General features: G+C 40.4%; 2 protein-coding genes and 1 non-coding gene across 3 annotated transcripts; 2 read left to right on the top strand and 1 right to left on the bottom strand.

The window, feature by feature from the left end:
• Positions 1–62: 62 nt before the first annotated feature.
• On the bottom strand, positions 63–7,772 carry zbed4 (zinc finger, BED-type containing 4). Its single transcript, XM_030149507.1, is given in 5 exon segments — positions 63–2,306; positions 2,308–2,454; positions 2,456–2,485; positions 2,487–4,819; positions 7,616–7,772. Coding segments are annotated over 4 exon segments (3,750 nt in total). The 5' UTR covers positions 4,638–4,819; positions 7,616–7,772; the 3' UTR covers positions 63–884.
• Positions 7,773–8,892: 1,120 nt separating this feature from the next.
• Positions 8,893–23,965, top strand: brd1a (bromodomain containing 1a). Its single transcript, XM_030149512.1, is given in 24 exon segments — positions 8,893–9,337; positions 10,646–11,634; positions 11,636–11,650; positions 11,652–11,958; positions 11,961–12,045; positions 12,488–12,659; positions 12,996–13,035; positions 13,038–13,126; positions 13,277–13,310; positions 13,313–13,371; positions 13,373–13,405; positions 15,076–15,159; positions 15,161–15,192; positions 15,194–15,311; positions 15,314–15,386; positions 15,521–15,559; positions 15,562–15,599; positions 15,601–15,829; positions 17,035–17,616; positions 18,159–18,300; positions 18,539–18,672; positions 19,350–19,459; positions 19,833–19,987; positions 22,277–23,965. Coding segments are annotated over 23 exon segments (3,726 nt in total). The 5' UTR covers positions 8,893–9,337; positions 10,646–10,662; the 3' UTR covers positions 22,461–23,965.
• On the top strand, positions 14,799–14,871 carry trnak-cuu (transfer RNA lysine (anticodon CUU)). Its single transcript has one exon. It is a non-coding gene; the product is annotated as a tRNA-Lys (tRNA).
• Positions 23,966–24,324: the final 359 nt, after the last annotated feature.

Raw genomic sequence — 24,324 nt, 5'->3', positions numbered from 1 at the left:
CTGTGGAGCAGAAAATAAACTCCAATGTTCTACACAGCTTCATCAAAAACAAAATCCTGCAATATCGCATAAGGAAAAACCTTTATTTACAAATGACCACAAAATTTGCATGGTTCCAGTCTCAATGCTAAAACATTTATCAAATTAGGTTCAGAAGTAATTTAATATAAAAATGTACAGTACATTGTTTTACTCAATAATAAACCCATAATTTAATCCCCTGGACATAAACTAAAATTGTGCTTAAGAGACAAATTGTATATTCCAGACAAACTGCTTATTCTGAAAATACAGCAATATTATACACAATCTTATTAAAACATTTCAGCAAGGAAGTAAAAAAAGGTCTATTTCTAAATGACAGTACCATGAGCCACAACTTCACAATGAAAATTAAATAACATTAACTTAACACAACTTTCAGTCACAGCATTTATTTTTGGGCCATGTTTCATTCAGAAAACAACTGTATCTATCCTTAATCCATATAATAATCAAAAGCATCCTGACATGATCTGCGCAATTTAACAAAATATTTACAGCATCTTGACCTGAAGTAGTTTTGGATAAGGCACAAGGAGAGAGTAGACACAAAACAGTAAAACATTGATTTACAAGCAAACACGTCACCAACCCCTACAGCTAGAAAAACCCTCCCTCCCTGATACACTTTTGACTGAGACTTTTTTTTTTTTTTATCACAACAGCTCTAAAGTGTTTAACAGTAGTACTCAGAATACAATAAATCCTCCAAGTCTGGCCTTTGCATTGCGAATCAGTGTATAAATTGATATTTTACATTTCTGCTCAACATAAAAACCCTATTTCACAGCTATGTAACTTGGTCCTTGTTAAAGGGTGTTCAAGTTAACGCTCAAAATTCATCAGTACTGAAAATAAATCAAAGGGAGGTTAACCTTGAGGAATAGCAGACCCTCCATGTTTTCCAGTAAAGGCCTGGGCTGATTTAGGGCACAGTTGACGCTTGCTGTGCTAAACAGTGTTTCTGCTGGGATGATGCTGGGAGGGCAGCCCACGTATCGGGCAGCTACTTTGGCAAGATCGGGCCACAGGAACTTTTTCAAGTTCCAATAGTCAAGGGGGTCACAGCTTTGATCGAGTATGTCTTCCTCAAGGTACTCCAGCACTGCCAGCTCTGAAGACTTGGACTTTTCCTCGTTTTTTTAGCGGTTGTCGAACATCAGCCATTAGAGACCGAGGCTTTCCTTGTTTGAGTCGGAGGCATCGGACGACATTGGGAGCTCACTGCAGCCGTTGGCCAGTGGCAACTCAACTCCATCTGAGGTAGAAGAGGACAAGTCCAGTTCTTGGATTAGGTCTTGTTTACAACGCTCCGCTTCTTCCTCTGTGAACAATGAAGTCTTATATCGTGGGTCCAGCATGGTGGCCCAGGTGTATCGTGGGTCATGCAGTGTTGCGGACATTCTGCTGACCATGGCTTCCTTCAGAGATTTCAGCATGGTATCTATGCCCACGGTCTCATCAAACAGCATGTCTATCTTTCTGTTGAGGATGTGTATGAGTGGTATGACCTGTCCCAGAGTGGCAGTGCGGTTGCTCATCTCCCTGCAGGCGACTTCAAAAGGTTTCAGTGCATTGCAGACTGACAGCATCACCTCCCACTGATCACAGCTGATTATTTCCCTGAAATTGCACTCAATTGACATTTCGTCAATGGCTTTCTGCTGTTCCACCAGCCGCTCCAGCATGAAGAAGGAGGTCCTCCATTTAGAAGGAACATCCTGAATCAGCTGGTTCTCTGGCAACTGGTGAACCCTCTGGAGCTCAGCAAGCTTCTCCTTGGCCTGCGCTGAGCGCTGCACACGTTCACAGATCTTTCGTGCAATACTCAGAAGGTTCTGAACCATTCTCTGGCTCTTTATGGCTTCGCTAACAATGAGGTCTATAGTATGTCCAAAACACTGCATGGTGACATGGCCATGGTCCTCTAAAATGTTTCTGATGGTGTTGTTATCGGTTACAGTGAACCCCTTTTTCAGCCCTGATGAAGTGATCCAAGAATCCCACAGGTATTCAAGCTGTTTAGGGATGTCATGCATATCATGATCACAATCTATTTGAGAGACACTTAGGAGAGCGGAGCAATGAAAGTCCTGACCCTGAGGTCTGACACTTGACTCATATGTTGCCCAGTGGGCAGTGAGGGTCAGGTATTCCCTTGTCTGACTACTGACCCAAATACTAGTTGTGAAGTGGACGACACCACCTTCAGCCTCTTTCAGGTGTGTCAGCACAACATCCTTCACCTTTTCATACATGTTGGTATGGCAGTGCTGGTAAGTAAGAAGAAGGTGGTAGAGAATACTGAGGCTGCAGAAACTCTAGTAGTCTGTACAGTCCAGCGTTCTCCACCATAGCTGATGGCTGAAGATCCAGTGCGAGCATTTCTGCAATAAGTTTGGTGATTTTTTTTGGCAACCGGGTGGTGTTCATCAAACTTCTCATGGGTTCTCCTCATAAGCAGAAGTCTCCATGAGCTCTTGTTTTACATGTATTTCAGCAGACGGCACATCACCTGAGATAGCATTCTTACTTTCAAGAACATGTCCATGAAACCTCTGCATGTGCCTAAAAAGGCAGCTTGTGCCAAGGTTTGTAGTTTTTTTGCCTCTGCTTATTGTGCGGCTACAGTGCAAACAAACCACCTTTGTGGGGTCAGTAGGTGAAATGGAGAAATGATTCCACAGTTTTGATGTCTTTTTACTGAAAACAGGCATGGCCTGTGTTTTCTGCTCACTGGAAGGGCTTTCAGGTTCTTGGGCAGAAACAGCGTCTGTTGCAGCAAGGTTGATGAAGGGATGTGGGGAGGATTCTTTGTCATCTGTGCTTTTTTGGTTCTTGAGGACATCTGGATGGCGCCTCATAAGATGCCTCATCAGACAGCTTGTACCAAAGTCACCCCTTTTTCCCCTACTGATAACACACGGACAGTAACGGCACAGTGCTTTTAACTGGTCAACTGGCGACACAATAAAATGGTGCCACACTTCAGATTTCACTCGTTTCATTATTTTCTTATTTTGTTGAAAAACTGAGTGATCCAGAGTGAGGCTTGGGCCCTCAGACAGATCACATGGAGAGGACGTTAAAGGTGTATCCTCCCCCTGAGGTCTGAATGAGAGATTGAGAGAAGACTCCTGCCCTGAGAGAGCCAGCACCTCATCAGGTTCCTCTTTAATATTCATGCTTTGGGGTAATTCGTCTGACATGGTCTCTGGTGAGGATGGAAAAAAGGGTGATTCTTTTTTTACTTCAAGTGGATCCTGTAACTGTGGGCGGGACAAAAGTGAGGGTGGGTTTGTGTAAGGTGGAGGAATATGATTGCCCTGCCCGTTTTCCTCAATTACAACCTCTTTGTGGGCTCTCCACATGTGACGAATGAGACAGCTCGTCCCCAAGTCTTTCCCATTTTTACCCCGACTAAATTCATTCATGCAATGGATACATACTGCTTTGGAACTGTCTATAGGGGAAAGGTAGAAGTGTTTCCATACAGCTGATCTGCGACGTGAACTAGCACTTTTTGGGGTCCCAGGAAGGCGTTCAGGCCCTACGTCTAACATGTCTTCGCCATTGTTTTCAGTGGAATGTGAGGATGAGAGTATGCTGCAAATAGTGTCTGTGTTAATATACGGTTCGAGTTTTGGCTCAACTTTGGGTAACACTTCTTTGGATGACAAGTCTGAATTTTCAGCTGAGGAAGTGGACGGTGAAGTGATCTTTGAGGCAGAAGTAATGACACTATTAGTCAAGTCTCCATTATTTGGTGAGGTTGGGGAAGGAGGTATCAAAGATGAGGCAAAAGAGCTAGTCAGATGATTTGAGGATGTGTCTGGACCATCTTGTAAAAGCACAGTGGGGTGAGCCCTTCGTACATGCCTCATCAAACAACTTGTACTTAGGTCTTTCTCATTCTTACCCCGACTAAACTCTTTCATGCAGTATAAACAGATTGCTTTGGTACTGTCTCGTGGCGATATGCAGAAGTGATTCCATGCAGGAGATTTTTTTCTAGGATTGGCATGACTCCTAACGGATGACAAAAGGCTCTGAGTGACGGCATCCATGGCAACATCATAAAGGGTACTTGTGTATCCACTTAGGAAATTACTATAGTCATCACCATCTCTTGTTACAAAAGGGCCAACTGAACTACCAAATGCCAACCTATCATCATCCTGAATGTCATCCTCCATTCCATTTGCATGCCCAACCTCTTTGATATGTTGGTTTTCTTCATTACCATTTTCATACTGTTCATTTTCTATATTTCCTTCAGTTTCCATCTCCAAGCTTCTGTTTGAATGAGCAGGAGAAGCTAGGTCATGCTCTTTTGCTTTGTCTGACTCCATTTCTTTGTCACCCTGAGAAGATAAATATATAGAATTGGGATAGTCTTTATCCAGTGTTATGGAGGAACAAGCAGGTGACTCTGCAGTCTCATGAGGGTGAATACTGTAGGATTTGAACACATAGCCATCCTGACCCTCAATTTTTAGACAGGTCCCTTTTGCCTCCCTTTTTTTGCTTTCGATGGAGCCATTCGGTTCACTGACCATGTCCTCAAAATGAGGAACCTCCTCTTCCCCATCCATAGTAGCAGCTTGGGGTTTTATGTCGAATAATCAGGTCTGCGTTGTCAAACAAAATCAGTTTTCGCAGCTGTCGTCATGGATACCACAGCTCTCAAGCAGGTGTTGTGGTCTGTGTGTAGCTGTCTGGGACACAGGGTGTCTGCCTGTCCTTCTCCATTTAGGATCTCCACCTCTGCACACAGCTTTAAGAGGAAGAAAGAAAAACAACAGTAGATCAGATTCGTATTCCACAGAAAACAAAAGATAACACACACATACAGGTATGTTGTAATACCAGTATGCTGAAAGGTTTGTTATGGACAAAACTGCCCCCCCCCCCACCACCGAAAAAAAAAAAAAAAAAAATAACTTTAAAAAAATCTGGAATTTTGTCAGTGTTATGGATGATTTATGATTCAAAAATACACTTTCTTTTACTAAAACTAGGCCATATTTTGTAATTCAGGAGTTTTTTCAACTATTTTCCCAAGACAAAACCATGAGTAATCAAATCAACTTGATTTATTGCCAAGCCTTATGTATATTAGATTTTACTTTTAGTTTCCAAAACTCATGTACCAGACTTTTGATGTAAAGTCTGCTAATTAAATTTTAACTTATCAACACCTACTATATGAATTTCACAAGGACCTTCACAATTAGTTATTGGTGAGGATTAAGGCTGAACAATATATAAACAATTATGTTAGACTATATCTCGAAAATGTTAACATGAATCACAGCCAACTATTCATTAGGGCATTTTACCATTATCAAATAATTGCAACTCCTGCAATTCAGGGTCAGGTTTACAGCGAGGCACAGTTTTCAAAAGTACAAGAAATCCAATACAATATGAAATGTGCTCAATACATTGATGAAATACATACAAGTAATGAACGTGTCTGTTTATATTATATAAAGGGAGGGGTTGCACTGTATTTGTAAAAGTGTGTAATTCTGGATGTGCAAAATAGTAGTGCAAAAACAGTGGAATGCAGGAAAGAATATCTGCATTATACAGAGAGGCGTTATTGAAATACAAATATCCATGAGGTGAAGAGGTCTGTGTCAGCAGGGCCCTGTTGATGAGGACAGCAAGTTTATGTCCACGGTGAGAGGAGCCAGCCACAATCTTACCTGCATGCCTAAGAGTACTGAGGCCAAACAGGTCCTGAAGGGATGGTAAATTGAAGCTAATCTTGTTCTCATTGGAGCAGATGATGGACTGCAGTTTGCCCTTATCCTAAGCAGATGCTGCAGCATACCATATGGATTTACATATTGTACTGGGCCACATATTAATATCTGTAATATCTGATTATGTGTTCAGCCCCAGTTTAGACAACTCTCAAAACCAGCTGTATTCATCAAATTTGCAAACATTTCTTCACTCAACCCTTTGGTTTAATGGAGACAGGACTAAACAGGTACAGGTTCAGCCTGACCTTCAGGTTCTGTTTAAGCACCAGCCTCTTCAGCTGTGTTCCTTCTGACAAACATTTAATATGCAAACTCCCATTTTAGAAATGGTGATCCTGGAATAATTAAATTAAATCTGTATATGCATGTTTTAGAGTTTTCAATTAATTGGGGCAGTCTAATGTCTATCTTCATTAAAGTTATGTGACAAAATGTTTTTATCACCTTTGGCAGAATGTAGATTATTTTAACAATGTATATAAAGTACAATATTAAATATACCTTCCACTACATACACACACATTACATAAAAAAACATCTACCCTATACACCTTCTAATACAATAACATTTACTCTAGTTCCACAATCAGAAAGTTTTGAATCAACATTTCTCACTTCTTATAACCACCCTGAATTACAAATTAATTACAGGCCTGTTTAGTATTTTTTTCTGAATCAATAATATCAAGGCCATGTTCTCATATTCTGTGAAAAGGATCAGGTATACCCGCTTCTTCAAATAAGAAAAAAAAAACACTTCTCATACTGATCTAACGATTTAGTCATTTTTTTCATTCAGTGTAAATACTTTGCATGTTCTGGTGTATAATAACACAGTAAGAAATGCGTGTTACATGTTCCAGCATAAATGAATGAAAAATCTTCTAAACAGTCCTATGCCAAACGATGCAACGTAGTCTTCGCCCTGTTCACCTGCTTCTGTGTACACAGGACACACCAGTTCCGACTACACTGGCTTAGGTACACAAGCACTGACCAAACGCTGATCAGTCCAGCTTCTCCAATAATCGTAAAAATCCGAATAATCGGTCATTCATATCTTATATCTAAGACGAACACGACATTTTTTTTAGCTGAGCATTTAAAATGGGTTTGTTTGTTTAGAGGTCCATGGAAGAAATAGGCCGTTTCCTAAGTCAGGAATGACAGCCAGTTTTTCCGGGTTTGGCTTAAGTGCTAGTCAGGAAGATGCGAGAGGACAGCAGAAAATAGCCAACGCTGACTAGCCTTCATCTTCATTGAATCAACTTATAAATGGCACACCGGCTTAGCTACAGCATTCCTACACGACATCCGTGAACAACAGCGAACACAGACTCTCAAACATGTATTTAATGTTTAACGCGCCAATAAAACATTAGTGGCATTTGCGCTTCATCATCAGTAAACACCGTGGCTATCTTGGTGCTAACTAGGTTAGCCGATAGGCTAATACACACACACATACACACACAAAAACAACACACAGGTACAAAACTTGTGTCACATGGCTTTGTATCAGAAATATTCAAGGAATTGTAACTTAGACACATATAAACATTAAAGGTATCAATGGCCCAGAAAAGGCAGTTAGCACATTTCGGACCACAACAGGACTGCTAGCTGGTTAGCTGCCAGCTAGGCCACACACAGGACATACTAGCTAACCTGGCGAGGCAGAACCCAGCCGTGGCAACACACGAACCACACGGGATCCGAATCAGACCAGCACTCACCACGACGTCCTGACTTAACTAAAGCCTTTTGCCGTATGTTTATCACCCCAGAATACTTACTGTGAAGTGTGGTGATGTGATCACTTGGTTTCGGCTCCGAAATAGTTAAATATGACACATTTGATTGATCCGGAGGGGGGTCACTTTGTTGCTTTTGTCTCCTGGTTTGCTCGCAGTTCACGTTCGGCCGGAGCAGCTCCACACAGCGTCGGACGGAAGGAACAAATTCTAATGATGTCACTGGGCTCCGGGTCTTCAGTATAAAGGCAGGGGCATTCATAATGGAGAGCGTTATCAATAGAAATACACGGTCAGTTCATGGACATAAAAACAGTCATTACAAAAAAAAAAAAAAAAAAAAAAAAAAAAAAACAGTTCCCACGTTCTTTGAATAAAACAAGTGGAAAATATAAAATTGCATTTAGTACATGGGGACTATACAAAATAACCTTTTAATATTTTATTGTCCATTTAAAAAAGGAGAATAAAACACTGTAGTATGAATTCCACACAACCACTTTTTACTATGATTTAACTTATGAAATATTTAAAACCTTCATCAGTTATTACAACTACAAGTAGTAATAGTGATAATAATACTAAACTACTGTTATTACCATTCTAAATAACCTTCTTTAGTCCTCAAGTAATGTTGATTTTTATTGATATTTCATTTATTTTTTTTAAAGGACATCTTAATCGTATAATTTAATTGGACTGGTATACTTACCATTCATATTTCAATCCATATATATATAATGTTTTAAATGTATATATGCAGGGTATATTTGATATTTGCTTTACATACTGTCCAATATAGTCACATACTATGGACCTATGATCATACTGATATGAGTTCCCATTTTGTAAGCTTAATGTTACCATACTACCACTAATAATAATTATAATATTAATGATAATAATGTGATAATTAATAGATGGGTCTAGAATGTGCCAGTCATGTTAATTTTGGGGTTACAATTTGTACTTTAGATGATGATAGTTTAGTCTACTGTTATTATTTTTGTAATGGAGGGGCTTTCTTGACCTCGTGGATGTGGTCTGGAGTGGACTGGTCATTAGGGTGGGGCGTGAAAAGCAGCGGTTTGTTGTTCTGGTTGCGTCCTTTACCGTCCTCTATCTGTGTCTGCAAAAGTGCTGAATCAAAACCTCGGATCATGACAGACACACAGACGCATCTGAAAGTCATATTCGCTGCCTCTGTCGTTACCAACGAACACCAGCCTTTGTCATTAAAAAAACCCAGTGAAACGTCTGCCCCCGATTCCGCCTTTGTTTGGAGCTTTGTCTGAGTATAGCTAGTAAGGATCGACAAAAGGCGATGCATTGATTGTGTGACAGATGGGCTTTTGTATGAATACTACGACTGAACACCAACATGACCTCCACCGTCACACGTTGGGCTGTGCGTACGGGTGGGAGTTGTCTGGTGAACGCATTGTTGTGTTGGGGGATGAGCCGTCCTTACAGCCGCTGCTATTTGCTCTTGGTTGACTGTGGCTAACGAGTGACTCTAGCCCCTTCAACAGTCCATAAAGCAGATAACTGTGTATACACTGTAGGATTCAGTATCGAAGCCTTACAGCCACAAAGCAGGCTTCATCATCTTTTTAACAGTATTGAAAAGACCTTATTATCGGCTGTTGGATGAGGACATTGTGTGCGGAATTAGAGCCACTTAGCAGGCCGTATCGCCATTGCTTTGTAAAGCTGCTGGCTAGCTTTCCTCTTCTTCTACTAGCAAAACTTGGTGAATCCGAGGTACGTTGCTTGGTTTTATTTACATTCGTGTGCTTTAAGTTTAGACTGTCTGGAGGTGTGCATTGCGTGTACAAATGTGTCTTTAACGTTACATTCATAAAAGTGTTGTAAAACGTTAAAGAGCCCTTGTTTTGTTTGACGCCATTTGCTCCGTTTTGGGGGTGGCTAGCTCCACTGGCTAGCTAGCTGACTAGCTAATGTTATTGTTAGCAACTTGGCCACTTGGACGAGTAGTCACTATAGAAAAAAAAGAAATTGTATCTGTGCACCAAATGGGCAAGTGTTAACTCCGGCGTAATGTAAGGCAGACTAGCCCGTGTGACCGCCTCCTGCTCTATTTAAATGGCCCAGTTCATTGACAAAACTGTAAGGTACAGCTGGTAGGTGTTGCATACAGTTGGACTAAACAGCACTCAAATCACACAATGCTAAACCTCATTTAATTATTTTTGCCCTTTGGAAATTATATATATCAAGTATATAAATATAGCTATATGCCTCGTGTCAAAAGGGTATGTTGAAGTGATAGATGTATTGTACAGCTGTCAATTCAACATATCCTGTGGTTCGTCTCAGTGGATCATGTAGATACCATTGAACTGATGTGTAGTATTTTTCTCTGTGTACTTTTTCTTCTTGATAGCTCCTTCTATCTTTTCTTTTTCAGACCCAGCAATGCATATTTGTCCTCTGTAAGGGACAAGAGTTTCATGGCACTTTATCCATTGCAATGAACATTCCATGAAAAAGAAAATGTATCTAGAAAAACTGTTGCATTATGCTGCTTCCAATCAAGACAATTATTCACTGTAAAACAAAGCCAAAACTTTTACTCTCTTGGGTCTCAGGAGGATATGATGTTGATAGAGACTTTTGGACAATGTAAGCATTGGTTTATTTCATTAATGTGTGTATTATGTAGCAATGAAGTGTATAATATCAGTGTTTTTTCAGGAATTTTAATTGACATACTTTGAAAAATAATTGTTGTTTTGACACAAATTGTTTAGGTCTTGGTTAATTGTAAATTAGAGGTTATAGTGTTAATAATGTACATAATTAATTGATAATCACTATTTTGAAGCATCTGGACCACACTTACTTTATTTATATGTCATAGACACATATGTGTGCTGTGGTGGTACACCACTGTTACATGAATACAGATGAAACACTGAATATCTATTAGAAGAGTACAGCCAAATGAGCTGACATGATTCATTTCCAATTCCCTTGGCTTAACTCACTTGACCAAAACAAAATACAAGCAAGTCTCAAACTTTGTCTCTTTGCTCTGTGTCTCTTCAGCAACACGGAGCATCAAGATGAAGAAGAAAGCTCGGCACCCTCGGGTTGCGGTGCCGCAGAGGCCGCCATCTCCCATCAAACCTTCCCCCAACAAACAGATCTTAACTTACGCACAAGCACAGCGTATGGTGGAGTTCGAGGTCGATGGCCGCATCCATCGGCTTAGTGTATTTGACAACCTGGATGTGATATCAGATGATGACCCCATGGTCCAGGAGATGATGGAGTGTACAAGCAATAAGGAGAATGCGGAGAAACCACAGCAAGTCCTTTTGAGGTCAGTTCGATTAAAAAATAACCAGGAGAAGAGAAATGCTGCTCTGGGCATCACTGGTCACAGGGATGGAGGAGCTCATCACGCTGGTCCTGCTACTCCAAAACTCCCAGAGCCTAAATTTCGTACAGTGGAATACAACCTTCCAGCAGTTCCTAAGCGCCCAGCTGCCTTTTATAAATATAAAGAAAAGACTGAAGAAGAGCTGGATGAGGAAACAGAATATGACATGGATGAAGAAGATTATGCCTGGCTGGATTTGGTCAATGAAAAACGGCGATGTGAAGGCATCAGTCAGGTGTCCTACAATGTTTTTGAGTTTCTGATCGACCGCTTTGAGAAGGAGTTGTACCTGGAGACTTTGGATCAAGACAGTGAAAAGCTTACACCGATTGATGAGGATGCAGTCTGCTGCATCTGCATGGATGGTGAGTGTCACAACAGCAATGCTATTCTGTTTTGTGACATGTGCAACGTAGCTGTGCACCAGGAATGCTATGGTGTGCCCTATATCCCTGAGGGCCAGTGGCTTTGCAGACACTGCCTCCAGTCACCCACCCAGCCAGCAGACTGCATTCTCTGTCCCAACAAAGGTGGAGCTGTGAAAAAGACAGATGATGACCGTTGGGGACATGTGGTGTGTGCACTCTGGGTTCCTGAAGTAGGCTTCTCTAATACCACCTTCATCGAACCCATTGATGGTGTCAGCCACATTTCCTCCAGCTCGCTGGAAAACTTACCTGCTACCTCTGCAAAGAAAAAGGTGTTGGGGCATGCATCCAGTGCCACAAAGCAAATTGTTATACTGCCTTCATGTAAGCTGTGCCCAAAAGGCTGGCCCTCTTTATGAAGATGGAGCCCGTCAAAGAAATTACTGAGACAGGAGAGCCTACCTTCTCTGTGAAGAAGACGGCCTACTGTGGGGCTCACACACCTAATGGCTGTGTGAGAAGGCCTCTTAATATCTATGATGATGCCAAACCCATAAATGGACTATGTAAGCACGTGGACAAGGCAAGTGGCAAAGGGCGGTCAAAGGGAAGCACAAGAAGAAGAGTAAAAAGCCGGAGCCTGAAGTTGAAAGTGAAGCTGCAACCCCTGCTACTGTGCCTACATTTCTGTCACAGGTTATAGCTATTGAAAGTTAGATTGAGAATGGAAGCTGTGGTCTGTGGAAACTCATTAACGTACATTTACTTCCTAGACAATTGGTGATATTGAGAAGGACATTCTGTCTCTCAAAGGTACTGACAGGACATAAGGCAATTGTCTTACCTTAGTTGTTGCAGGGTTTAATTATATGATAAACACTACTATGTAGTTGAGAACAAGAGCACCCTACAATCTAATGAATGCATTAGGTCCGGTGGTGACCTTTTTTTGTTTGTTTTGGTTTTTTTACAGTTGTGACAGCTACTACAAGCATAAGTAATCTACCACAATTTCTTTTATTTTTAATATCAATTGGTGAATCATTGAAGCTGCAAGAGATTTTTAGGATGTGTTCATTGTCGTGGAATTTCCCCCCTTCCTCTTTACTATGTAATAACATGGCTCTTGTCTCTCCCTAGGTTACAGACCATTCTCAACCAGGTGTCAGTCCAGAAGAAAGAAGGCATTTGTGGAGCTGTCCTAAATTACTGGACACTGAAGAGGCAATCCAGAATGGGGCTTCCCCTCATCAGGCGGCTTCAGACAAGCCTACCAGTCTCAGAAGAATGCACAACGGTTTGTTCATCAGTCAGTTAACCGCTGAAGAATTTCAGTCTTTTTTCACTTTTACCGGTAGTTTGTAGAAATGAACAAATGGTGTTTTTTTTTGTGTGTAGTTAGTCATTTTGCATATTCTATTGCACTTTCTTCATATTAATATTTGGTTGTAGTGTGCTGTTGTTGACACTGCACTGGCATACTAGTTCGCTGGTAACTGTTAGGTTGTGGGCATCAAGCCACACACTGAGACCAGAAAAAGTGAGCTTCCATTTAGGCATGCACAGATTATGAAAGGCTGACTTGACTCTGTTTTGCTTTTTTAAATGGTGGCATTTCAACTTTCTCTTCATTCTACATCCACAGAGGCAGAATGAAGAAGAGAGCAGAGCACTAAAGGACCAGCTGAGGAGTGGCATCGTCTCCGACACGATTTGGAGAGAACCCGGCTGCTACTGGAGCTAATCCGTAAGAGGGAGAAACTCAAGCGGGAAGAGGTATTTGCGGAGGAAGTGACTGTTAATTAATAGAATAGAATATATATATTTTACTAATAGTTCCGAAGGTAAGGGCCAGTTGGAAATGAAAGATTCTCCTCTGTTTTCTTTCTTTTTTTTTCTTTTTTTTAATTTTGGCACGTGTTGTAGATTAAGCTGCAGGAGACCCTTCTTGAGATGCAGTTGACCCCTTCAGTATTTTGCTTAGAGCCCTCTTGGACCAGCTCCAAGCAAAAGACCAGGCCACGGATCTTCGCTCAGCCAGTTGATGTCAATGAGGTGAACTTGAGTTACTACAATGCTTTTGTTGTGTTTGTCCTCACATAGGTATGTGTTCTGGTCTTTGAGTGGAAACATATTCTTGCAAAACCATCCATAATTCTGCAATATCGTATGTGGGTTCTTCCATGAAACTGGGTTTATTTTGATCTGGCACTTTGCAGCTTTTTAGACCAAATAATTGAAGAGAAATTTAGACACATTTCCCCCCAAGATTTACCTAATGATGACCCCAGATAAATGCAAAAAAAATTTATACTCTTGCTCTGAGCCATCCCCAAAATTAATGAATTTTAATAAAATATTGGGGCCAAAATAGGACCCAAATTGAGACAGGAAAAGCTACCTAGGTGCATTGATCTTGAAGTGGTCTTATATACCACTATAAATAAAGGACACTGTGTTAAATGTGTTGATCCTTGTGGTTTTTCTAATCCCAGACATGTGGGTTTTTCATGAATCTCAGTCTCATTACAGGTTTTGCGTGTAACCACTCGTGTCCACTTGTGTTACATGCAGAACCTGCCTCATTTAACCACAAATAAATCGCCAGTGATTTTGCAGCAGTGGTCATTTTGTGAAACACTCTGCCTTGCATATTTACCTGATTTGAAAATATACCTGTGAGAGAATAAAAAGATATTTAAAAAAATAGTAGCACGCATTTTTCGTGTCCTTTTTATCATGTTACATGAGGATTTTTGTATGCGTGCATCAAATAAAAATGTTCTCTGAAAAATAGTTTCTCTGTTATCTCAGTTAATATTTATTTTTAAAATAAACCCAAAGTGCTTCCAAACTTGCTTCATAACATTAGTCTACATCTGGTTTGAATTTTTAGCCCAAGTCCTGTTTTTAGGGACCAGTTTCATAGAAGCACCCTGTGCAAATACATTGCCTTTTTTGTGTGATAATTGTTTGATTTGATCATGTTTGTGTCGACCAGTCTGTCATATTTTTATTGTGTATATAAAATGTATAGGTTTTGCATAATCATTGCTGTAAAAAGGTGGTTCTGGTTTCATGTTTACCGTCACCTTGCAGCAACATGGCTGCGTGCATTTTGTTATTGTGCTGTTGTGAGGATGAAAGTCCAGTCACAGCAGTACAGTGGGTCAGTTTAAACTGGTTTCCTAATGATTGCCTCAGGAATGATGTCACACTGGCAGGTATTCATTTGTTTGCTCTTAGTTAAGATCAAATAAGTAATTGTATCTCCAACAGTCCCTGCAAGTCCTCACACAAAGGCATTCACTCCTCAGCACATGTTGTAAAACAGCCCTGACTGTGGGACTGTTGTTGTAATGTGACCTCCTGTCAAGTGGTCAGTGTAATGTGAGATTGAAATCCACTGGCAGATGGTGATATCAGGTGAAGAAAGAGTATTTACCAAGCCCGGCTAGCTCAGTCGGTAGAGCATGAGACTCTTAATCTCAGGGTCGTGGGTTCGAGCCCCACGTTGGGCGGAAGTTTTCCCTCTCTCTCAATACCGCAAAATATGTTGTTCATTTTTAACAATTTACTACAGTTGTTTTTAAGTAATATTTTACTATAGTTGCTGTAAGAGGTCTTCTTTACGCCCCTTTACATGACATTTTTAAGTATTTGGGTAACATACAAACATGAAAACTGGTTTTAGTTACTTCACTCATTGTCTTTTTTTCCTTTAGGTACCTGACTACCTTGACCATATCAAGCACCCAATGGACTTCTCTACTATGCGACAGCGCATTGATTCCCAAAGCTACAGCAACTTTAACCTGTTTTGAGGATGATTTTAATCTATTATGACAACTGCATGAAGTATAACTCAAAGGACACTTACTTCTACCGTGCTGCTCTTCGTCTCAGAGACCAGGGCGGAGCCTTACTTAGACAGGCCCGGCGAGATGTGGAAAAAATTGGTTTTTTGACAAAGATAGTGGCATGCATCTGGATGAAATTCCTGAATTTAAAGCACCTCCTGCCTTTTCTTGGGAAGATGGTAAAGATCAAACCACCTTTATCTGTTATGTATTGTATATATCTGAAAGTAGGACAAGTTAAAAGGGATACATTGTAACTTGTGCTCAACAAAATGATATTTACTGTCCTCCTCATTGTTTTGTCCTTGACAGTTTGACCGTCTACTAGTGCCAGCCAATCGGGAGCATCTAATCTAGACATACAGCTGCAACAGCTTCTGGAGAAGTTTGGACCTCACCTGTGCTATGAAGTCCAGTCCCTCTCGCAGCAAACGACTAAAGCTGCTCAAAAAGACCATCAATGATGTGCGCAATGAATTGAGCCTTAAAAGAGTTGTACCCTCCCATCGTCACTGCTCCTCTGCCACGTCTGCATTATCATCAGCTCCTGGCCTTCCAGAGCTGGGTAAAGCTAAAGAGGAGAGATTAAAGTCCAATGGACATTCTCCCGATGATGAAGGTATGCATGAATTTGTTTTGGCTCAATTAGTAGCAACTGTGGAAGTCAGTTTCCCACAAGAGTAAGCTTTGTGACTTGCAATTTTGTGATGTTGTGCTCATTCAGCATCCTAAGTGATTATCCCTTTGAAAATTTGCTTTTATACTTTAATATAACAGAAGTTGTGGGTTTGTGATTTATGTAAATAAAAATTGCTCCCTTCTACTCTATACCTGTAGCTGGTAAACTTCTCAGCATATAAGGATGGTTATTTGGAATTATTAGTGACTCATAGCATCTTTTGGGAGCTTTTCATCCCATTTTCTGAGCGTTATGGCCAAGTGCTTAACCAGATGTTAAGAACTTTAGGATTACATGGAAGTGATGATTTCTCTCAGAGGGTGGCTCTCTTCATTCTTGGGTCTCCTTTTTGGAACTAACTCCTTGAATGCACCTCATAAAGAGTTCAGGCTCAGAGGTATAAAATGCACCATCCCAGAATCACTGTGAACATAGTAAACAAGTTATAGTGATAATATCACACTGTGTCATTGTAGCATCTTTCTCAGGCTCTCACTCATATTAAGTTTGGTGAAGATGGCATTATAATGACATGATATAAAGAAGCAAAGGAAAAAAGTCATTTTGCTCTCATTTTTTATTATGAAAGTGCTTTGGTGTTATGCTAAACAGTGTCTTGTTTTACTTATATGGTAAATCTAAAAGCCATATCATCACCTGCAGTGTCAGCATTACTGCAAGCATGGAGGCTGCACCACATTACTGCTGGCAGCGATGAAAAAGCTTTTTTTTTCTTATATTCTTTTTTTTTTTTCATTTTTATTGAGTTTATTTTGTTATTGTATGTTCTTTAGTATGCAGGAGGCCCTGCTATATTCTGATACATAACTTTCTTTGCAAGAATTAAATATTTTATTTCTTTAGAACTTTGTTGTAATAATGATGGAGATACAGTATTATATATAATATAACCTTAAATTTGCCCAAAGAACTTTGCTGCAGCTGTACCCTCAAGACCAAGAAAAAAAACAATTGTGCACAAGGAAGTAAAATTGGCAAGGACAGTAGGGAAAGCCCATGCACCATAGGATGAGTAATGGGTGTTTTACTTATGGTTATAGTTTAAATGATTAATGTTGGTTTCGTAGTGAAAGTTACACATTTAAATGGTTTGTCATTGTGCTTTCTGTGCTTTCTTCCCACAGGAGATAAATCTCTTCCTCCAAAACTAGAGCCTTCAGACTCCATTCCTCCTCTCATCCACTCTGATGCAGACCCTGAGCCGCCCACCCTCAAACCTATTGATGCTGCCCCAGACTGTGAAGACAAGAATCATAGCAAATGTACAGAGTTTGATGGGGAAATACCAGACCTGCTGTCCTCTGCACCACGCCTCAATGGCCACTCTCATGACAGCCTCCAGAGTTCACTGTTGGACGGAGATATGAGTGTCGTGGCCACGTCAACTGTAGCAGAGCCCACGGGCACAGTCAACCGTCGGACTTCAGTGCTCTTTCGCAAATCGAAGACTTCCAGTCCCCAGAAGCCCCCTAAGAGTGAAGACGAGGGCACTGACAGAGCTGACATAAGTGAAGGCGAGGGAGAAGAGGAAGAAGACGAGCCACAGCTGGGCTCAAAATCCTTCCTGTCAGTGGTCATACCCAGGCTGGAGACCCTCCTTCACGGCAAGAAGAGGAAGCACAGCGGCAGCAGGCATGATGAGGAAGAGGGAGGAGAGGATGGGCATGAAGAGGAGGGCGAGTCCCCTGTTAAACGACTTGACACTGGTGAGAAGTCTACTGAGGAAAAATAAAAACGGCATTAGGATCTAGTGCTTTAGAAACAGAATGTAGAATGTTGAAGTGTTGGTATGTTTTCCTCACTGGATTTAAGTCTAATTTAAATTAACTTCAACCAGCTTAAATTAACAAGTACTTTTTTGGGGGCGTGGGGAATAAAATGTATATTTTTTGAGCAGCCACAGACAGAATTGAAATGGCATTTCTTCACATGCCTGATAAATTACTAGAACAGAATTTAGCTCTAGTGCCAGCTTTCAAACCTGGCAGTAGAGCTAAATGCTACAATTATCAGGTACACTGCTTACATTGATCACAGTCAGATTCCCACTGTTCATTATAAGGTTTGTAGTGTTGGAACTGTACATTGACACCTGTTTATTTATTTTTACATCGAGTTGCTTGCCTAATTGAATTGGGCCAGGATGGTCCCACATTAGATTCTGGCTTTTTCCTTTTGAGGATTTCAGGGTTATGAAAAAATACTAATACATATTTTTGTTCATGTGAACTTTCGTGTGTTCTCCCAGGTTTGTCAAGTGGTTTCCTGGAGGAAGAAGAGGAGAAACAGCATGAAGATCCCAGCAGAGCAAGTAGACCTGTGGAGCCACGAAGACGCTGTGCATCTGAGTCATCCATCTCCTCATGTAGCAGTCTGCAGGGAAGCACCAGGTAATGTCACACTTTGTTTCTGTATCATTCGGTCACAGAGGACTGGCTGGCAAATGCAAAATGAAAGCAGTGAATAAACAAACACTGCCCTGGTACAATGAGGACCTGAAGAAATGCCACTTCTGTCAATATTTGTGTTACATGGCTGAACACCAGAGCAAGATCAATTACATCTGTTACAAAACCTGACATTTTATTTTCCTAATACAGTTTGATATGTCCTCTGTTTTACATTTAGCACCATTCTCAGTCTTCCAAAGTGTGGGAAGGGGAAACCTGCCTTGGTCCGGAGAAACACTGTGGATGACAAAAGCGAATTAATCGCCTGCATCGAAAACGGGAATTTTGCAAAAGCTGCTCGAATTGCCGCTGGTATGTTGACTGCATTTTTTAAACAGACAACATGTGTGCTGTCTCAGAAAATAAGTGCTATAGATATTTACATGCATCTTCAGTCAGTATTATGGCATTATTTGAAATGATTGCACGTAAGCTTCTTGCAGTTTTATGTAAATTATGTACCAAGTTACACACTAATGTAAATTTCCAGATGCCTTTGTAAATATTAAATGAGCTTAAATTAGATCAGGTGAGTTATGAAAAGTGTAGAATTCTTTGTCCCGTCCAACTGGAGAATTTGTTTTATATGTCATTCTGTCTTCAGTATCAGTAAGGTTTTAAAAGCTTAACTTGATAAAACTTGCAGACACCTGGTCTTCTCACACACACACAAGTAAACAGGGTTGGAAATAAACAGCAGCTATTAGCCAAACTGGCAGTGGCTGGTGAGCCTTTATACTGGCCTTACCCCCATGGCATCTAACCAGTTTGTATCTGGAGATTCTCTTTTCATCTAAAATCCATGTTTGGCTAATTAAATGAAAAAGATGGCTGAAAAATTATATCTGTCATTCCTACTGGCTCTTAAAGTTCATTTCCCCACCCTGACTACTGTGTAGTTCTGCACTTATAGCATGGCTTTGGAAATGTGTTTCCATGTGTGTTTAAACCCACACATAACGTGTTTGGTGTTGTTCCCGCTTCCATAGAGGTTGGCAACAGCAATATTTGGATGCCCGCTAGTGCTGCAACAGTTGCATTGGAACCCCTAAAGCTAGTTTGGGCCAAATGTAGTGGATACCCTTCCTACCCTGCCTTGGTGAGTGTTTGTGGAAGAGAATGCATGTCAATCACTGAATAAAGTCTAAGTCAGAAGTGCTTTTCACATTGGGGCACTTTGGAACCCACATATGGCACTACCAACAGGTTTAGAAGCATTTGCAGTTTCACCAGTTGTCACTTAAAGACAGATGAATTGTTCACCTTCCAGTGTGTCATTTGTTTTTCCTCTAGGTGGCAGCCTTTCACTGCTGAAGTGACCTTAGCATGAAAGGACAATTGTGGAAAATAATCCAAATTGCACTATTAGTCTGCATGCATCATGCATTTGTGTGTGTGCATTTAACACTTTCATTATGTTATACATTGAAGAGGAATTTGTGTGTAATGCTCGCCTCTCCTGCTGTGTATAGATCATCGACCCCCACATGCCGCGTGTGGGCTGCCAGCACAATGGGGTGTCCATCCCCATGCCCCCCATGGACGTGCTTCGCATTGGAGAACAGATGCAGTACAAAGCCGAAGAGAAACTCTACCTCGTCCTCTTCTTCGACAACAAGCGCAGCTGGTGAGTGCTGGGGCCTGTAGGAATGATTTAAGCCGACACAGGTCTCTACAAGGGTAAACCTGTCAACCTGTCTGTCGGCTGATCATTATTCTCTTGTGGCTGCATGGCATAAATTGTTAAGAGACAACAAATTACGCTCACGTTAAGAGGCTTTTGGAAGATTTCCGCTGTACTACATTCATCGGGGAAAGGTTATAATATACATAGAGCAGTCTTTCTTTATAAGTGGTACTACGGCAATATGCAGAATTCTACATGTGTGCCAACATTTCAGTTAAGGATTTGTCACTGCCCTGTCCTTTAAGTCATTTGCACTCCTAGTGCACTCCACATTCAGATAGTATTAGTAGTAGTGGTATTCATTCTACTAGTTACACCTAGGAGTAGTAATCATAGTGTTTAAGGAAAGCCAACCTATCCCCTATAGCCACTATATGGAAATTCATTATTTGCATTTAACTCATCCTTGTGTCTCATGAGATAACCCATTAGCACTGTGGCTGCTCACTGCTGCTTAATTACCTGTAATAACTACCAATTCCAGTTAACGGCAGTTTGTGTGTACAGTGGAACTTTATGAGATTTACAGACAGTTAACAAATTAAATGAAAACCTTAATAAATGAGTGGAGAAACAGAAGAAACACAGACACTTCCCTACAGGTGCACTGTTTGATACAAGTGACTACCATGTAGTGCGTGCACAGGTCCAGTTTAAGGGTCATTTATGCTCGCTTTAAGTATATAAATAGCTACGTCCGTTTCCAACGTTATCATCCGTCACTGCCTTCATACTTCCATGTGTCTTGTGCGTTGGAATGAGCGTTTCTCAATCAATGGACCAGAGGGCACCGCTCTTAATTACCATACTGGCCAAATACCACGAAAAATAGTAAAGTTTTCTTAGAAGAAGAAAGTCAATAATAACAAACATGGCAACGACAGTGGAGGTTTTACGAATGTGGATACTAATGTAAATATTGAGATGAGTAGTTGTCATAAATAGGTTGGTAGTTTTTCACTAACTCACATAGTCGCTCTTTGAAAGCTGTTATTTATGGAAGTTATTCTGTTCTAATCTCAACGCTGCCTCCACTGTTCCCAGTGGTACTGCACCGTTTTGTCTGTCTGAGTATGCATCCGCAAGCTCCCAGAAAACGGACAGAATTACGCATATAACGTATGCACAGGATGGACAGAATGCTCCGTACGTATCCATCTGCGTCTTTAATGTAGAGCATAAATGAGCCCTGATACTGAGTTTGGATGAAGATAGCAAGAGGAAAAGATCGACGTGACTTTGAGAGAGGGCTCATTGTTTGACTATGGAGGGCATTAGCTTCAGTCTAAAACACTGATCAATGTCTAGCGTTTCAACAGGAACAGTGAGTAAAATGACATCTATTTTTAGAGGTTTTGGAACTTGGGGAAAATCATTGGTGTGAAAGACATCATATTTAAGGAAAAATAGAAGAGCACGTCTTCTTTAGGTGACTGAGAATGTCAATGCAGGACGTGATCAGACTGTGTCAGCAATAAGTCCATTGACAGTTACATACAGAGGGATATTATAGTGGGGTGTCAGTGCATAAATATTTCATTACAAAGCTGAATGCACATTTAAGAGTTCAGTGGTGCAAAAACCATTGGTACTGGTCTACAGAGATGTGCAAAAAGTGACATGGTCAGATGAGTTGTCCTTCACCATATTCTCAACATGTAGATGACGACTTGAATATAGTAAACACCAAGAGAACGATACAGGCCTGAGTGACGGACAACTACAGTGCGGAGGTACAGCAGCTTTGTTCTGCCTTGGGGACATTTACTGCTACGATTTGGAAATCTGTTCCACAATGACAGTGTCCTCAACCAGTGGGCATGAGAGTTGACTGAATGGTTTGATCTGTTTGAAACTGATGTGAATTATATGCTATGGCCTTCACAGTCACCAGATCTCAATGCAGTTAACACCCGTAGGAGATTTAGCAACAACGTATTAGATAACATTCTCCACCACCATCATTAAAAAACTAAATTAGGGAATATGTAGAAGAATCATGTTCATCCTTTATGAAGAGTCCACAGACTTTTGAAGAATCATTTGAAGCTGTTCTGCTGGCATGAGCGAAGACGCTTTTTGTTGGTCATTTGCCATCTGTCTGTGTGAGAAGTAACACTTGAAAAAGTCCATAAAAACTTAATACTGTTCTCATAAAAACAAACAAAAGAAAAGTCTGCTAGCTTCTATTCTGATGATGCCATATTGATGTTGTTTCCCCACCTTTAGGCAGTGGCTTCCTAGGTCCAAGATGGTCCCTCTGGGGATGGATAAGACCATAGACAAGATCAAAATGATGGAAGGCCGCACATCGAGCATTCGAAAGGCAGTCCAGATCGCCTTCAGCCGTGCCATGAACCACCTGAGCATAGTCCAGGACGAGCCAGTCAGCGACCTCAGTGATGTGGACTGATGACACTCACTTACTCTCCCCTCACACACAAACTTGTACCTCTCCTGTACCAAATACCCTGTTCCTCCCCCTCTCAGTCTCTGCAGGAGACTTAAATGTTTACTGGACACCTGCCTTAACAGGTGGTGTCTCTCCTCATCCATTCGTGCTCAAACATGCTCCTACCATTTGCCGATGGGAAACGGCTGCTGCTGAAATGAATGTGTCTTTCTTCTCTCCATTTACGGGCTCATAACTGTGCTTGGAGACTGCTCTCCTTATCCACACCACCCTCACTCCAAACATCATTTACATAACATTTACACATTTCACAATACTGAGCTGATTTTTTATTTTTTTTTTCATGCATTCTAATCATCTTTTCACTGTTACAAGTTACTAAAACATAACCATAGGGGCTAATGAAATAGCTAAAGTGGACAAAACCTTACATTTCCTGCCTACATGAAGGCTTTTCAGTTCTGGTCAGTTGAATCAACTGCAGCCAAAGCCCACATTGTACTGAAGTCATCTCTTTTCGCAATACCTTCCTTTGTATTAAATTGTAAATTAAATGTACAGTTGCCTGGCACTAACTTATTTTGTAGTTTTGACCTAAATTGGGACTGTACAGGAGTTTTCTTAGTATTTATACTTGATGCATTCTTGGCACTAAGTGAGTGATATTTTACGAGTGCTGTATGATCAAGAAAAAAAAAAAAAAACAGTGCAAAAGCCTTAGTGTTACGGAGCTTAGGGCTAAATGTCACATTCTTGAGAAGTATGAAAGTATTCCTTTTTCATGTTTTAAGTTATTGAAGTTTATAATTGTTACCTTCCATTTGGCATTAATCATTTTTGTATTAAAACAGTTTTTGTATATTTTTGTTTTATATATATTTATATAATTTCAACACACGGTATATGATATGTTAAGTCTTTGCAGCTCATACAGGCAGTCTAATGTTATGGACCCAGAGCATAAATTGTTCTCAAGAAACCAAAAATGTTGCTACCCAGAAGTTTTTGCTCATTCATTTCTGTGTGATGTGTGAAGTTCTTGCCAAAAAAAATAAGAAAAAAATTGTATTTTCATGTGATGCATTTGACTGTTACTTGGTTTTGCTGTAGTAATAGGGAGATGTGCCTGTGATAACTTATTGTAAAGTATTTGCATTACTTTATATCTAAGGAAAGATGTGCAAATTGATTGTGGTAAAATGGCAAATTTTGTGGTGGATCTTTGCCTTCTTTTTAAGTAACCTTTTTTTTTTTTTTTCCTTTTTTTTCTTACAATGTAGCTGTAGACATTTCATTTTATATCATTGTCTGTTTTTTTTTTTCTGGGTAGCATTGGGTAGTTTTGGTATATTTCATTTTGTACTTAACTGTTGTAGTTTTTTTAATCAGGTCATGAAAATATTGCTGGGACTGTTTTTTTTTGTTTTTTTTTTTTCTTCTTTTTCTTCTTTTTTTGTAGCAAAATAAAAGATGCCGATACAGTTTGAACATGTGTTCCACTCCTTTAAAAAACATACTAATAAAAAATATAATAAAAATATTGTCAGCATTGCCATGTGTTTTTTTTGGCCTTCTAAAACTAGGCCATACATAAATGTTAATGGTTGGTGAAAAACAGTTTAGAGAGGATTTATAGTACAATCACTTTTGCATGCTTTATCGAGAAGCTATTTTTATTGTATTATTTTTTTCCTTCTCTGGTGATTTCCTAGTACTGCATGTACAAACCTTCAGCTTGTGACAAGTGGAATAATTTTATCCAATATCACCGTCTATGATTGAATCCTTCTTGCATCTTTACTGTGTCCACTGAGAGGCACTGTGGCTCCACACAAAATCTCCTCTGTTTTGCCCAGATACCTTA

The sequence above is a fragment of the Sphaeramia orbicularis genome, chromosome 12 (genome assembly GCF_902148855.1).
Source record: "Sphaeramia orbicularis chromosome 12, fSphaOr1.1, whole genome shotgun sequence".
Lineage (NCBI taxonomy): Eukaryota > Metazoa > Chordata > Actinopteri > Kurtiformes > Apogonidae > Sphaeramia > Sphaeramia orbicularis.
Note: the sequence above shows the minus strand (reverse complement) of the source record. Positions and strands in the feature narration are given on the sequence as shown.